This window comes from Colletotrichum godetiae, assembly GCF_030913485.1.
Source record: "Colletotrichum godetiae strain CBS 193.32 chromosome Unknown BDP55scaffold_14, whole genome shotgun sequence".
In the NCBI taxonomy this organism is placed as follows: Eukaryota; Fungi; Ascomycota; class Sordariomycetes; order Glomerellales; family Glomerellaceae; genus Colletotrichum; species Colletotrichum godetiae.
The window spans coordinates 1-15,523 of NW_026851262.1; the positions used below are offsets into that span (position 1 = coordinate 1).

General features: G+C 54.2%; 3 protein-coding genes across 3 annotated transcripts; all 3 read left to right on the forward strand.

Annotated features, from left to right (window-relative positions):
- Positions 1-4,181: 4,181 nt before the first annotated feature.
- On the forward strand, positions 4,182-7,850 carry BDP55DRAFT_727013 (PH domain-containing protein; the record flags this gene model as incomplete). Its single annotated transcript, XM_060579234.1, has 6 exons — positions 4,182-4,245; positions 4,359-4,492; positions 4,574-4,957; positions 5,007-5,073; positions 5,128-6,496; positions 6,548-7,850. 6 exons carry the CDS (start codon positions 4,182-4,184, stop codon positions 7,848-7,850), a joined length of 3,321 nt encoding a protein of 1,106 aa, XP_060431276.1.
- A 2,483-nt stretch (positions 7,851-10,333) lies between these two features.
- BDP55DRAFT_80973 (kinase-like domain-containing protein) lies at positions 10,334-13,032 on the forward strand. The gene is made up of 5 exons (XM_060581233.1): positions 10,334-10,536; positions 10,603-11,161; positions 11,216-11,808; positions 11,859-12,228; positions 12,283-13,032. Exons 1-5 carry the CDS (start codon positions 10,492-10,494, stop codon positions 12,711-12,713), a joined length of 1,998 nt encoding a protein of 665 aa, XP_060431277.1. The 5' UTR covers positions 10,334-10,491; the 3' UTR covers positions 12,714-13,032.
- An 827-nt stretch (positions 13,033-13,859) lies between these two features.
- On the forward strand, positions 13,860-15,316 carry BDP55DRAFT_692651 (PCI domain-containing protein; the record flags this gene model as incomplete). The annotated part of the gene is made up of 2 exons (XM_060577143.1): positions 13,860-14,428; positions 14,491-15,316. The coding sequence occupies 2 exons, from the start codon at positions 13,860-13,862 to the stop codon at positions 15,314-15,316; spliced, it is 1,395 nt and encodes a 464-aa protein (XP_060431278.1).
- Between the last annotated feature and the right edge of the window lie 207 nt (positions 15,317-15,523).

A 15,523-nucleotide genomic window follows, 5' to 3' on the forward strand; every position in this document is an offset into this window, starting at 1 on the left:
CTTGTACGGAGGTGCGTCTCAATAGTCCTTGCAGTTGCTGCCAAGACCAACCCCTGCCATAGACAGGGGAGTCGACAAGGGGCTGGCTAGGGTGTGTACAAGCGGCAGAATTCGGCCACTTCCACCCACTGTAATTATCGTCAATTCAGCGGTAAAAAGTCGTCAATTGAGGTCAATTAGTGGTCGTTTGACGGTATAATCCAGCCCGACGACCCTCTTTGTATTCATTGCCGCCCTCTAGGGCAATTATCTGTTGGATGTGGTGAGGTACCCTTTCTATCCATTTCTGGATCTCCTCTTGCGGTAATGCTTTCCAGCACTCTTGCCAGCGACGTACTGCTTCGGCCCGTGACGAAGGCGCCCCCTTCCTGGTGGTCCATCTCTTCATCCACGGCCAGCAAGGTTCAATGGGATTGAGGTCGGGCGAATTACCCGGCCAGAGAAGCTTCGTAATCTCGAAAAGGCTGTACGTATAGTGGGTGAAGTGATGGTCGTGAGCGGGTGCCTTGTCCTCTTGTACGATTGGATTACCAGGTAATCCTTTGATATAAGGGAATAATTTGGGTAATAGGATCTCTTTGCGGTATCTGTACCAGTCAATTCCGCCCTTGCCGTTCCGTATTAACTTGCCCGACTTCGCATTCCAATTGAATTGGGGCTTACGGCCCGGTTGGTTCCGTAAGCCCATTCGCTCCATACCACTCTCGAGCTCCCACTGTTGACGTCGAACGGGCTCGAGCTCTGCGTTAAGCTCGGTAATCACTGCGTCGGCAGCCTTCCTCTCAGCAGCAGTCTCGGGAATCCAACAGTGGCACGGCCCTTTCGAATCGTATGAGAAAGACCCCCAAAACATGAATTCGGAATAACCCTTCCACCTCTCTCGTATGCACTGCCTAGAGTAGGCCTCGTCTGGGCGACGCCAGAGCTTATAGCTACCGCGGCGGTGGTTGAGGGCAACCGCGGTCTCGTCTGACCATACAACCCGCTTCCAATCGTCGAGGGTCCAGTATTGGTGGTCGAGGCACCACTTAAGTCGCTCTTGCCGCATCCTTTTCGTTAAGCCTGGCTTGCGGGTTGGTTTGGTCTTGTGGAAGCCATAGCGACGAAGGATTCGCCAAACAGTCATTGCAGATACGTCAACGCCCTCGTCCCTTAATAGGTCCCCAGCAATATCAGTACAGTTCTTTTCACGCCCATACCGGTCGCGGCAGACCTTGCGGATGACGGCATCGTTGACCTCTTTCGTCTGTTTGGTTGGACGGCCACTTCGGGGGGCATCTTCGTAATGGGCGGGCTCAATCGAGAAGGTAGGAGCAGTTGGGTCGAATCCGTTCTTTTTTGCGCGGGCAAGAACGTCGTAAACAGTTCGAACTGGAATTTCTAGAGCCTGAGAGACCTGTTCAGCAGTCCACCCAACAAGTCGACTTCGTAGAGCAAGAATCACTGCCCTGACGCCTGGATCTAGCTTCTTCTTTGTCGGCATCTCAGGATCCATACTGAGGAAAAAAGAGCAGCGTAGTAAGTAGCGATTTGGCGGTTTTGATATTATCGTAGGATTAGTGGTAGTATCGTAATGGCGGTGTATGGGGTAAAATCGTTGCTATGGGCAGTGCTGGGGGGAAAGTAAGTAAAGTGGGTCAAGATCAATCCCTAGGCTCTTATTGGTTCAGATGGGCAGTAATTGTGGGTCTGGGGCTTGGCAGCGACTGCAAGGACTATTGAGACGCACCTCCGTAGAGTATTTGACATTTGGTGACAGGTTGCAAATTCGATGCTGGCGTGAAAAACGCCACACAGGTCGTGAGATTGTCTCCGCAGGAACAAAAGGCTGCTGACGGAGTCAACGGGGCGGCCGCCACAACCGAAGAGAGCCCTGATGGTGATAGGTATCAGGGCGCGTATGAGATCCTCTTAACTTTGCACCAACCAGAGAGCCACGCCGCGCAGGCCATGGCGGCCGGCGTCCGTTAACCGTTGACAGGCGCACTGCTTCTTGGAGAGAAGGTCTGAAACGGCTCTTCATCCTCTTTTATCCGAGAGGCGCGGAATCGGCTGGAATCTGCTTGGCTCATATCTAAGGTAGAGAGGCGTAGATGTTATCCGGGACTTTGGCAGGCATGAGTACAATATGAAGAACCCATCACTGAACCCGACTGGCTAGGCCAGTAGTTCGATCGACGTAAAGACTTTGTTCGTTTGATTCGGAGAGCGTGTTGCATTAGGAGAGCGGCGGCCGATTGACTTTCAAGGCTGTTCAGAGAACTGGGGAGCCCGTCTCCATGGGCCCCCCTCAACAGCTGCCTACCCCTTTTCTTGATGCAATGCAGAGGCATAATTCGTAACCTGCAGGTGGTGTCGTCGCAAGTTGACGACTTGAATCCCGACTCTCTGGAATCTTGGACTGGGAAACGGGCGAAAGCGCCATGATCAAGCGAACAGTTTGCAAGAGCCGCTTTAGTGATGTGAGGCAGCGGCCAACAGAGTTGAACGGACAGGGCCATGTCTCCACGGAGAAGAAACTTGGGGACGGAGACATGGTGTCCGAGAGAGTGTTCAAGATCTCGCGGCTTGCCGGGCTTTGCTTCGCTTCCCCAAGTTGGGAATCTAGGAGGGGCAAACACCTAGGGTGGAGGTGATGCGGAGGTAGGGAAAAGGACGGCCGTACTGTGTGCCCAGTCAGCTCGTTGCTTGTTCGTGCTTGTCATGAAGACATGGTAATTAGTGTCAAGGTGCCTTGCTACGGCCCAACAATGTGTGGGATGGGCAGGACCAGGTGGTGTGGTGATCCCATGCGCTTTGGTCAATTGTCGACGGATCTTGAGCTGGTGACCCCACCAGAGATGGCTAAAAAAGTGAAAGAGGCCGCCGTTGTCCCTGGAATGAAGGAGAGACGTGGATGCTGTTCAGTACCCTAAAGAGGACCTAGGAGGACACATGAAACCCGAGGTGAGATGGCTGGCGGTGATGGTGTTGTTGGTGGTGGTGCTGTTTTTGTATTCGACAAGGCTATGGAACGTTTTGTGTTGGTTGGTGGTGAGGTAAGATGGACGTTCCTGAATGCCATGGACGTTGATTCCGAGGGGTAAGAGCTCTTTGTGTGATACTGTGGTAGATATTGTCATTGATGCAGCCCGGTGCTTGGTATTCCATTGGAAAGGCTTGACAAAGAGAGGCCCACGGGGTGGATAATGGGAATTTGAGGCCGGCGGGCAGGGGTCGGGATAAAAGTGAAATCGGCGCCAATCTCGTCTTTGCCAACCCTGGCGCCTGAAGACCAAGTGGGCTTGATTCAACGTCACAACGGGGGAAGCACCAGCGCTGTGGACAGTATCTGTAGGTACTCCGTAAGGTACCTTAAGGTGAGGTGAATGCGCAGCGCAGCTTTCCAGTGGGCAGTCGCAGCGGCAGCGCGTACCTTTCCAATTCAGACCAGGTGGCATGGTACCTTACCTTACTCCAGACCACCAGAGTGACAAGCCCAGCCTGGCCAAGTCCAGCCCACATGCATTTGTGTATATGTACCTGGCTGACGTTTGAAATCTCCGCGGCGACACAGGTATCTTGAACCGGATGCGGGCCTTGACGACACTGGACCATGCAGGAGGGGGGGCACTGGAGGGGGGCGCACATCAGCGGCAACAGGCAAGCACCTAAGCAATAGCACCACAGTGACAGCGACCGACAAGCAACAGGCCTCTGAGGCAGAGGTGCCGCAGCCCAGCAGCAGGTGGTCCTCCTTCGACATCGGATCGCAACATTCAACCTTTTGCATTTCCATGACTCTCTTATTCATTTCCCATCCATTCTACACTACAACAACCCACTGCTTCTCCGTCATCTTACCTTTCGTTCCCATTCTCCCTCATATATTCCTCGACGTCGCCGGTGCCTACCAATATTGGTTCCCCGCAGCTTTTACTTTAACCCCTTCGCTCAGGCTCTCGTCGCCTCCCGCAGCCGCAGCGTCTCGAACCTGGCTGCTCAGTCCGCGCTTCCGTACCGCCTGCCCGTGGCTGTGGCTTGGCCTCTTCTTGTGTCGCCAAATGTTCACGATCCTGGCTAACTTGCGACCCCGCGCTGCGAAGCTCGCCGACCACCAAAGAGGCGCCCCCTCTGCCTCTGCCTCACCTGCGACCTTTTACATCTCCATGCGCCGTTAACCCCAACTTCAACATCTCATCATGGGCATCGTCAGCAGCAAGCCCGATGACGGGGCTACCCTCTATCTTAGAGACCAGAATCGACGTGCGACCTCCCGCCCTCTGCTCCCCCTGCCTTACTCTCTGCTTGCCTGAGTCTCTGCCTTGCCTGTTCATGCATGCAGCCTTGCGCACCCGCTTGCTAACTCTTCGTCGCAGTATCCATATCTTCTCTCGTCATCTCCAACCCGCGAAGACGCTCTTCCGTAAACATCGTTCCCAATTCATTCCCCGCCACCAGAGTCTCGGCCTCTCGTCCGTTAGGTGACGGCAGTCCCATAGAATTTGTTCAGGTTCGTCGGCGCAATCAGCACCACCAGGCTCCCTCGGCTCTTTCTACTTCACAGTGACAGCGCTGATCATCGCATTTGCAGGACACCGAAGTCATAACGAGTCCCGGCGGCGTCCCGAATTTCATACTGAAGCTCAATCAAGACGATGAGCTAGTCTTCACCTTTACCTTCGTTATTCGTCAAGGCCAGCAGTTTGTCACCAACGGTGGCACTGACACCGTAGCAACGACCGACACTCAAATCAGCGGGCTGACCTATGTCTATGCCTCTACACCCCGCGAAGTAGAGAATCTGGTAACCCGCGAGTTCCACGCAGACCCGAACCTACACAAGAATTCCAACGTTGAGTTGGTAGGCGACTTTGCGACAGGTGGCACTCCCTCCGTCTCCTTTGAATGGACCTGGAAATGGAAACCGCCAAAGAGCATTGAAGACAGGGGTGGTGGATGGAGGAATTCCTGCAGCGTACGTTAACTACGGACCATGGCAAAGAGCATCGCTGACCCCGTCATAGTTCGTCGAGTACGACCCTCGCGCTCACTGTCTCCATACTCTGGCTAGTTTCTCATACTGGGTGTCGAGTAAGGCTTCGCTCGCACTTCTTCCTACTGCGGCCCGCAGCTGACTTCTTCTAGACCCAGTCTACCCGCTCAGCCACCCAAATTCGCCATCCCCTCCCTTCCTCCTGACCGCCCCTCCCAAGATCCGCGTCGCCTCGTCTCAGTCTGTGGATTCTCGGATCAGTCATGCCGAATTAGACGAGCCCTTGTCGCCGTTGCCGGGCAATACATCATCGACCACCATACTCCCTGTTCCCCAGTCTGCATCAGAGCCGATCAAGGTAGACGTCGCATGCCCGAAACCCACCGACGATGTTCTTGTGCCAGACGATGGACCTGTCTTCAGGGCGACAATCAAATCGCTGGAGCAGAAGACTGGTAACATGCGAACGCAGATGAAGCGCGTGCTCAAGATGGCCAAACAAGCACATGAGGCACAGCAGGAGGCCAACAAGAACTTTTCCGAGTTCATTGATACTCTTCGGGAAGCCTCCTCGACAAACGCCAATGCTGTCCAGCCAGCGATTGAACACTACTTTGACAAGATTGCCCGGGAGATTCTTGCTTATGAGCGGACAAACACTGTCAACCTCAAGCGGATTGTGATCGATCCACTGGACAAATTCTACACAGTGGACATCAAGCAAGCCGAATCCAAGAAGCGTGACTTTGAGGAGGAAAGCAAGGATTACTATGCTTACGTTTCAAGATATCTCGGACAGCGTCACGATTCTGTCAAGGCTAAGAAACTGGCAGAGAGTGATTCAAAGTATCAAACCAAACGTCGCAACTTCGAGCTCAAGCGCTTCGACTATTCGAGTTTCATGCAAGACTTGCATGGCGGTCGGAAAGAACAAGAAGTTCTGTCCCACCTCACACGGTATGCCGATGCTCAAACGAAGAGCTTCCTCGAGGCAGCGAAAAAGATTGACACTCTTCTACCCCAATTGGAGGCACTTTCAAGCGAAGTACAAGAGGCCGATAAGGAGTATCAGTACCAAAGGCGGGAGCGTGAAGAAAAGAGACGACTCCTCGAGAAAAGCAACCAGCCATACAATGAGCCTGATCCCGTCCCAGTACCTGGTACAAGCAGTGGTCCGGTTGCGGGCTCAAATGGAAATGCGTATGTTTCCGACAGTGATCTAGGTCGTGCCGACAGCACAGGATCGCAATTGAAGGTGGCAATGTCTTCGGGTTCGAATCCTTCCCTCTCAATGGCTTCCCCTGAGCTATCTCGGTCCCCTGGCAGTCTTGGTAATTCTTCTGTTGGAAGTCCTGCTCAAGCCTCAAAGTTCAAAGGAATTCGTGACTTGGAGGAGAAAGACTACGGACAATCGTCCGGTGCCAGCAGCACTCAGCGTAAAGAAGGCTTGCTATGGTCTCTTAGTAAGGGCGGAAGCAATCATGTTGACCCGCGCAACCTGAATAAACAGGGTTGGCACAAGTAAGTTCAACTGGGAACTCCCAAAGCATTTTACATTCTGACAAGCCGCAGGTTCTGGATTGTTCTCGATCAGGGCAAGCTCTCAGAGTACAGCAATTGGAAACAGAGGCTTGATCTGCACAACGATCCAATCGACTTGAGAATGGCATCTGTAAGGGAAGCACGGAATGCCGAACGCCGATTTTGTTTCGAAGTCATTACGCCCCAGTTCAAACGAGTTTACCAAGCAACATCAGAAGAAGACATGAATAGTTGGATAACGTCTATCAACAATGCGTTGCAAAGTGCGGTCGAAGGCCGTATCATGAGAGACAAGTCGGCGCCAAGCGATTCAGGGTACATCAAGAGAGATATTGGCTCAGTCCTCACCGGCAAGAGCCCATCTGTTGGCCACAATAGTCACCATCACAATCACGCGAATTCAAACAGCGCACCCGTACGCCGAATTACTGTGGGCGCTCGGCCTAGCACGCATCGATCGACCAGCTCGAGTTTTGACGAGAACCCCGACAAGCTGCTTCAATTGCTGCGCGACAACGACCAAGGAAACTGCTGGTGCGCCGATTGCGGGTCGGGCACAAAAGTCGAATGGGTCTCAATTAATTTGGCCATTATTTTGTGTATTGAATGTAGTGGCATTCATCGCTCCCTCGGCACGCACATCAGCAAAGTGCGGTCCCTCACCTTGGACATCAATTCCTTCACCTCCGATATTGTCGAGCTATTACTCCTTGTTGGAAATAGAGTGTCCAACATGATTTGGGAATCGAAGCTCGAGCCTGGGTTCAAGCCGACACCGCAGGCAACTCGAGAGATGCGGTTACGATTCATCACAGCAAAGTACGTGGATAGGGCTTACGTTGAGCCGATTTCAGCCACACTTTCGCGTTATCCAAATCCCGACGACACCTTACTGGCGGCTATCAAGAAGAATGAGATTCAGCAAGTGATATATGCTCTGGCTCTGAGGGCAAGTCCCAACGTCACGGACAGGTCTCGCGGAACCCACGCCGTTTTCCTAGCGTTGGCGGCCGCCGATCCTGCGTCACCTTCTCCTACTCCTGGGCAGCCCCCGGAGACGGACAGAACGGTGCCATTCCCTGTGGCAGAGATGCTGCTACAGAATGGCGCAGAAGTTCCGTTGACGATGCCAGCCTTCCCCTTGAGCCGGAGCGCGCAAATGTACATTGAAGAAAAACGAGGACGGAGCACTGGGTTCTCAAACGACAGCGTCGGATCACTGCCCGGCAATCTGAGTCCCAACGAAAAGCTGCAGCGGGAGAGAGATGCCCGTTTACAGAAGAGAGTGAGCGCGGGAGGACGTCTGGCCAAGAGCCCGATTCCGGAAAGGTAGCGACCTACCTGTCTCGAGCGGCTGGGACAACTCAACATGTGCCTTGCCTTTGCACTGCATGCGAGGCGCAGGTCTTCTCTTGAAGTTCACTTATCAACAGACGATTATGATGACTCTGGGTGTGACGACGGATGAAACATCTTGGCACTGGCAAGGAGGCGAAGATGGGATGCTTGGCGAGCTTTGACACTGTCATTACGAAGAAGCCATGTTGCTTTTGAAGGGTCTGGTGGCCTGTTTTCTACCAGGCGAGAGGCTATCTGTTTTCGTTGCCGACCATGAGGAGAGTCACGGGACCACGTTCTCACATATAGCATGTGTACAGAGTTCTCTTTTCGATGACAAACGCCAGCGACGGGCCGGTCAGGTACATCATTGGAGTAGTCTTCGATTGGAAAAGGCCAATGGTTGGAGAGTGCAGAGACGGCCGGTGTGTGTGCGTGCTTGTCTGTGTGTGTATGGATAGTAATAGTAATGAAATGATGAATACAAAGTAAAATGGCATATCTCGGCTGGTTGGTGGGCCATACGGTAGCCGGAGTGAATGAGGCGTTTGAGGCCGAACTGTTATCGCCACTGACAGCCAGGGAGACGGAGAAACCGAGTTGTGAGTGAGGCGTTGGGCGGCGGGTGAGCCACTCACGTGTGGGTTCGGCGGGGGATGGATCACACCTGCGGTATACCTAGCCAAGCAGGCGATGGGATGCGTACCTATTCTTACAAAGTGACCAAATGGGCTGAGCAAAGGGGGTTGGAGGGGAACATCACTAAGATGCTGGAGAAGGCACATGATGGGGATGTCTCAATTTTGGGCACTCGAGATGGGGGAAAGAACGGGTGTTTGCATCAAGCTCGTTCGGCAACCCGCATGTCAAGAACCAACTTTGGCGAGGTGCGCCGAGTCGGTGACCATGGTATGGGAATCTCGATCATGGAAAGTAGCGTACCTCAAGGCATGGGCAATAGCGGCTGTATGATTTGTGAATAGTTACTTACCAGTCCTACCTTAATCATCTGCTTGTGGTTGAGTGGGCCCCTTTCCTAGGCGAACATGGGGATAGTGTGCAGGTGAGGTTTGCTGAGGAAAGAATGGCTCACATGAGACCTGGTTCTTTCCGCCACATGGTTCGTCTTAGAGGCGGAGTGCGGGAGGGAAGGGGGAGAGAGAGAGCTATCAGTCTCACGCGGGCGCGGTTCACTTTGCCCACGCTTCTTGGACTGGGCGGCGTATTCATATGGAAGGGGATGGGAGTCATTTCCATTTCCAGAAAAATAGATTTTGAAGTGTTCTGCAATTCAGTCTCTTCCATCGTCGTCGTCCTCGTATTACGGTATTCTTGGTTGCGGAAGCACCATTACGCTCGTCGTTTCGATTCACAGCGACCTGGTGAACAACTAACTACCTTACTTCTTCTACCTTGCCTTTAAGAAGTACTTCACATCATCCCTCTTACCTCATCTATCGTATCTGTGTACCTACGTATCTGCCAGATCTGCATAGGTACCTACGCCCTGCGGCACTCGAAAAACGAGAAGGAACGGAAAAAGGACTGAGCAGGGGAAGTCCCCTTGGATCCCTGATTTTTAGCAGAGGGCGAGAGGAAGAAGAGGTCGCAAGGAAACAGCCGATGACTGCAAGTCTAGGCTGCAGCGTACCCAACTGGCAACTGCTGCATCCCGTCGCTACAGTCATTCGATCCTCGAGGACCCACTTTCTCTGGCACGGTCCTCGATCCGAGAAAAGGGAAGGAAGGCCCTGTCAAACAGTGTCAACCTGCCTCCAGCTGTTGAAGGTGACTCTGGGGCGGTCCAGTCTTCACAGTTCAGCTCACCTCAGTACTTACCTTCCGGGTGACGGATCCAGCAAGCCCCCAGCCAGCCCATCCCAGCCCAGCCCAACGGACGGGACCCTCTCCAGGACCAGGACACAGGACACCCGTGGACAGACCAAGCAGGACCACCAAGCACCAGCAACCGGCACTAGGACACAGGGACAACCTGACGGCACCCGGCAGCTTGCACAGGTCCGTTACCAGGGGCATTTGGTTGGTTCTTCCACTTTTTTGCCTGGCTTGGCCGTAGCTTGAGCACCACTGCACTTGCACTTGCACTTGCACCTGCACCAGCTCAACACCTCGAGGCACCTCCCTCACCTTTCCCCCCTCTCCACTTTGAGGGAACTGACTTCCCGGTCCGTCCAATACGCAGGCCGCGGTGCGCAGTAGCTCCTCCATTTTCCAGGCTGCACTCCACGCTCACTCCTCGGGCCTTGCCTTTCCAGGCTTTCCTGAGCAGCTGCTTTATTAATGGGAAGAGCCTCGCCATCCTTCACATCTCTCCCTTAGGCAACACTTCCAACATCCAATCTTCCCATCACCCAATCCGTTACAACATTCACAATCACTCACGTTACACGTTATCCCAAGACCTTCTGTCTGCACAAATCGTTTAGCCGAACAGAGGGTTACCATACTGTACTAGCTTGTCATAACCAGAGATCGACACATACCTGGTATCCATTAATTCACCGACGACGTAACCATTCCCACCTTACCTACCCTGCTTTACCCTCCTGCTGCCTTCGACATCCCACTCCACGAGCTGAATCCCGTAAGACCGTAGTCTTCGCCAAACCGAGGCCATGGCTCCTCCTCAATCCGAAAAGAGTCAATTGAAACGAACTAGAGTAAGTCGTCTACTGATTTGTCCGGCCTTCTGGTGTGCAATCCTAAATCGTCTTTCCCTTCCAAAGGGTTCTCTGCCAGAAAACGAACTGGATGCGAAGAAGCCCCGCCGCTCCGACAGGCAATCACCGGAACCCGAGCACAAGACGCCAGTCTCTAAGAAGCACCAGCTTCCCTCGCCGGTCACAAGGTCCGGCGACTCGGATGAGGTCTATAAGGAGCCCACTGCCACACCCCCGGAAGGACGCCCCAGCCAGGTGAACCACCGCGATAAGGAGGACACGTCACAAATCGTTAATAACATCTCCTCACCGCCGCAGGAGGCTACCCAGGCCTTCTCGCAGTATGCCCACGAGACCAAGGAGGCCCTCTCGGACGAGGTCGAGGACGAGGTGAAGGAGGGCGTATGGGGATACTTGTTCCCGCTCGATACCAAATATGGCAAAGTCGTCGTCATGAAGAGGCGAGCTGCTTGCCCCTTGCCAGATGCTCTCGAGGCGAAAGAGTCAGCGAATAACGGTCAGAAGGGGAAGTCGTCCCTGCAAAAGGAAGAAGAGGCATACGAGCGCACTAAGATCAAGGGAGTTGCCTCGGGCGGATACTTGATTGGCCGTCATCCCGAGTGCGGTAAGCCTGCAGTCCGTTCTCGAGCGTAGCCGTGGTGGTGCTGACAACCCGCAGACATCGTCGTGGACGATCCCATCATTTCCAACAGGCATTGCCTAATCTTCACGGAGAACAAGGGCGGTGATACTGTCGCAATTTTGGAGGACTTGTCAAGCAACGGAACTTTCGTCAACGAAGCTATCGTGGGCCGAAACAAGCGGAGAGAGCTCCAGGAGCAAGACGAAATTGCTGTCATCGACAAGGCTCGTTTCATCTTCCGGTACCCCAAGAGTCGGCAATCTAGTGCATTTCTGAGTCAGTACACTCTGCTCGAGAAGCTGGGCAAGGGTCACTTTGCCGAAGTGTTTTTGTGTGTCGAAAAATCTACTGGCCAAAGGTACGCCGTGAAGATCTTCACCAAAACACCCGGCATGGAGGAGAGATCGAAGCAGGAGGGCTTGCAGCAAGAGATTGCTGTTCTCATGGGCGTCAGTCATCCCAACGTCCTCTGCCTGAAGGACACATTCAATGAACGTAACGCCGTTTATCTGGTCCTCGAGCTAGCTCCCGAAGGCGAGCTGTTCAACTTCATCGTCATGAGGCAGAAGGTGAGTGAGGACGAGACGCGCAAGCTCTTCAAGCAGCTTTTCCAGGGCATCAAATATCTGGTGAGTCTCACATCATGGCAAATACTGAGCTGCGCGCTGACGTGTAACAGCACGATCGCAACATCGTTCACAGAGATATCAAACCTGAGAACATTTTGATGGTCGACAAGGAACTCAATGTCAAGCTGGCTGATTTCGGCTTGGCAAAGATTATTGGTGAAGAGTCCTTCACGACCACCCTGTGCGGCACGCCGAGTTATGTGGCGCCGGAGATCCTCGCCGAGGGCAGACACAGAAAGTACACGAAAGCAGTAGACATTTGGTCATTGGGTGTTGTGCTATACATCTGCTTGTGTGGCTTCCCGCCCTTCTCGGACGAGCTCTATTCTAAGGACTTCCCTTTCACGCTGTCGCAACAGATCAAAAGCGGTCGGTTCGACTATCCCTCGCCGTACTGGGATTCTGTTGGCGACCCTGCCCGTAAGTGTCTTGGAAGTGCATTTTCTCTGTACCACAACTGACGCTCCAAATTAGTTGACCTGATTGATTCTATGCTTGTCGTCGACCCCGAACGTCGGTTCACAGTGGACCAATGTCTCAACCACCCGTGGATGACTCAGAATCAGCCTGGTGTCAACGATAGCACTGATGGCCTCGTTGGCGGCTTTCAAGGCTTGGACGTTAAACGACGAGGCATGGCCAGAGAACGTACGCTCTTGAGTTCATTGAACTCGGTCCAGGTGGCCACCAGAACGCCTGTTGGAGACAGCAAGAAGCCCGTCAACATTTATGCTAAGAACACGAAAAAGATGACGCCGAAGGAGGTTGACCCCACTTCGCAGAGGGCCGTGGGTGAGTTCGTCGAGATGGGCGGCAAGGGCGACGAGGCACTCTTTGGGGCCGATGGGGAGAGCATATACTCGAAGAACGACATCGCCAGTGCCGAGAAGAATGGCGGGAAGTAATGTTGTGTATAATTTCTTGTCGGTTCGTTTTTTGGGAGCATGGGTTATGGGGTGCGTCTGAGGACCGCATCGGCGATGTTTTGGGTTTCTTGGCTTTTCCTGATGCCATGCAGGCATACACTATGCTTGCGACACCAATAGTCATTGTTTTCAGTAGTGTCACAGGCTTGGGGAGAAAGGTTGTGCAGTATAGCATTGGACGACCTCTACAGATGCGCGGGAATGGACGGGCAAAAGTTTGGAGTTTCATGCTGTTTTCGATCCAAGCACCGGCCCAATACAATAATAAGCTTAAACAACATAAATGACTTCCCTGTGGAATATGCTCTACTAACGACAAGTGCGTGTGATTGTAGACTCGCAAGAGCTCGGTAAGTGTGCAGCAAAGCTCTCAGCACTTGTAGGGGAAGTAGTGTAAGTAGATAGGCGGTATGCCGGGCACAAGGAGCCAAGGGGGCGCGATATCACCCGCCAACATGTCGGCTCCGGAAGGATACAGGGTGGCCAGGCTGCTGCGGGTCGCACCGGCGGACCAGATTGACGGCGTGGGGCCGAAACAACGACATGTCCTCACCGGGTCCTCACCTTGTTTTCTGCCACGTGAACGCTTTTCAACTTTTCTAGCAAGATCATGATAATGATTTCAGATTGTGTCACTGGAAAATGTTGCTGAATCGAATTTGACCCAAATTCCAGCAAATCATGATGAATGATGTGATGTAGATGGCCATTGGCGAAACGCCCGACATTGAACACTGTCACCCCGCTTTACTCACCGCCTTCGCCTAGGGCCCCAGTTACGGTTTTTCGCACAACTGCGAAAGTGGCAGAAAAAATTGCTTACCACCACCCCTCCATCAACGACGACGCAGAACGAGTCGGCCTTCGCAAATCGAAGCAGTAGGACTCACCGCACGACAGACCGACCCCCTGTCTCCGTTTTCTCAAACGACACGCCCCCTCTCTCTCTCTGTCTTTCTCACACTTTCGGCCGTCTGGTTTTTCCCGGGTTTAGAACCTCCTCTTTTTGGTTTTTCTCTCCAACCCCCCGATCAACAGCATAAACCACCGACCTCGAAACCCACCCACCCCCTCTCTTCGTCGTCGACCCTCCAAAAAATCCCGAACACCACATCGGAAGCAATCATGGCGGCGGGAGCGAAGCAACAACAGGCGCAGCCGCAGCTGCTGTTCGTCGATGGTTCCTTCCAGGAGCTGGCCCGCGAGATGGCCGAGTACCTCCACATCGCCGACGAGATCAAGCCCCTGGTCGAGAACGAGGCCAAGAAGGAGGAGGTGCTGAGCAAGCTGGTGGCTAAGTCGGCGGCGCTGTCGTCGGTGCCCGAGAAGGAGTTCACGGCCGCCTCGAACCTCATGGTCCACCTCGTCCTGCAGTCCGAGGAGCCCAAGAAGCACCTGCCCGCTCTGTGCAGCGCCTTCAGCAAGCCCATCGCCTCCAGCCCCGTCAACGGCGTCGGCCTGAGCCTCAACGCCCTCAGCACCGTCTTCAACCTCATCGCGCCCGAGAACCCGATCCGGTTCAACGTCTTCATGGCCATCCTGCGCTTCCTCAAGTCCCACGCCATGTACGATGCCGTTCAGCCCTACCTGAAGCACCTCCCCAGCTGGTTCGAAGAGTGGGCCACTGGCGAAGAGTTCCAGAGACAGATGTACGAGGAGATTGCCGAGGTCGCCAAGGAGGCTGGCAAGGAAGAGTGAGTTTTTTGATAGCCCGAGATTTTGGACGAGTGCTGACAGCATGTGCCACCTCTGATAGGGAGAGTTACGAGTACATTCTCAAGGCCTTGCGCACCTTTGACGCCGACGAGAAGGAGGAGATCGGCTCCGAGGACGCCCAGAGACTATCCCTCCGCGCCGTCCGCGACGCCCTCCTGTCCAACACACACTACCTCTTCACGGACATCCGCAGCATACCCTCGGTCCAGAACCTCTCAGAAACCCACCCCGTCTACTCCCAGCTTCTCGACGTCTTTGCCGAGCAGGACCTCGAGGACTACAACGACTTCAACGACGAGCACTCTGGCTTCGTCGAGAAGGAGAACCTCGACCACGACAAGCTCCACCGCAAGATTCGCCTCCTGACCTTTGCCTCCCTCGCCGCCCAGACGACCTCGCGCCGCATCGAGTACGCCGCCGTCGCCAAGGCCCTCCAGGTCCCCGCCGAGGAGGTCGAGATGTGGGCCATTGACGTGATCCGCGCCGGCCTCGTCGAGGGCAAGCTCTCCCAGCAGGACCAGGTCTTCCTCGTCCACAAGGTCACCTACCGCGTTTTTGGCACGCGGCAATGGCAGGAGCTCGCCACCCGCCTCGACTCGTGGAAGGGCACATTTTCGAACCTGTACGACGTCATCCGCAAGGAGCAGGCCAACGCCAAGGCGCAGAAGGAGCGCGAGGCGCAGGAGGCGGAGCGCAAGCAGCAGGGCGGCGGTGAGGGCGGTCGCGACGGTGGCCGTCAGCAGAGGGGCCAGGGACGTCGCGATAACAACCAGCAGCGGGAGCCCAGGGAGCCCAGGGAACCCCGTGAGCCTAGGGAGCCCAGAGAGCCGCGCGAGCCCAAGGAGCGGACGGAGGATGACGACTAAACGGAGAGGCATAGAATCTAGTATGTTGATGAGGAACTTGCCTTTTCCCGCTTAGTACGGCATTTCTCGCCTCGCAGAATCCACGCAGCTTTTTACGGGGATTCAAAGCGGGATGCGGGAATACAAGAGCCGAAACGAACACCAACCTTTAAGGCGAAGGTGGAAACAAGAGGATTTAGGGGGGCCAAAGGGGAGCGAGAGAGAGAG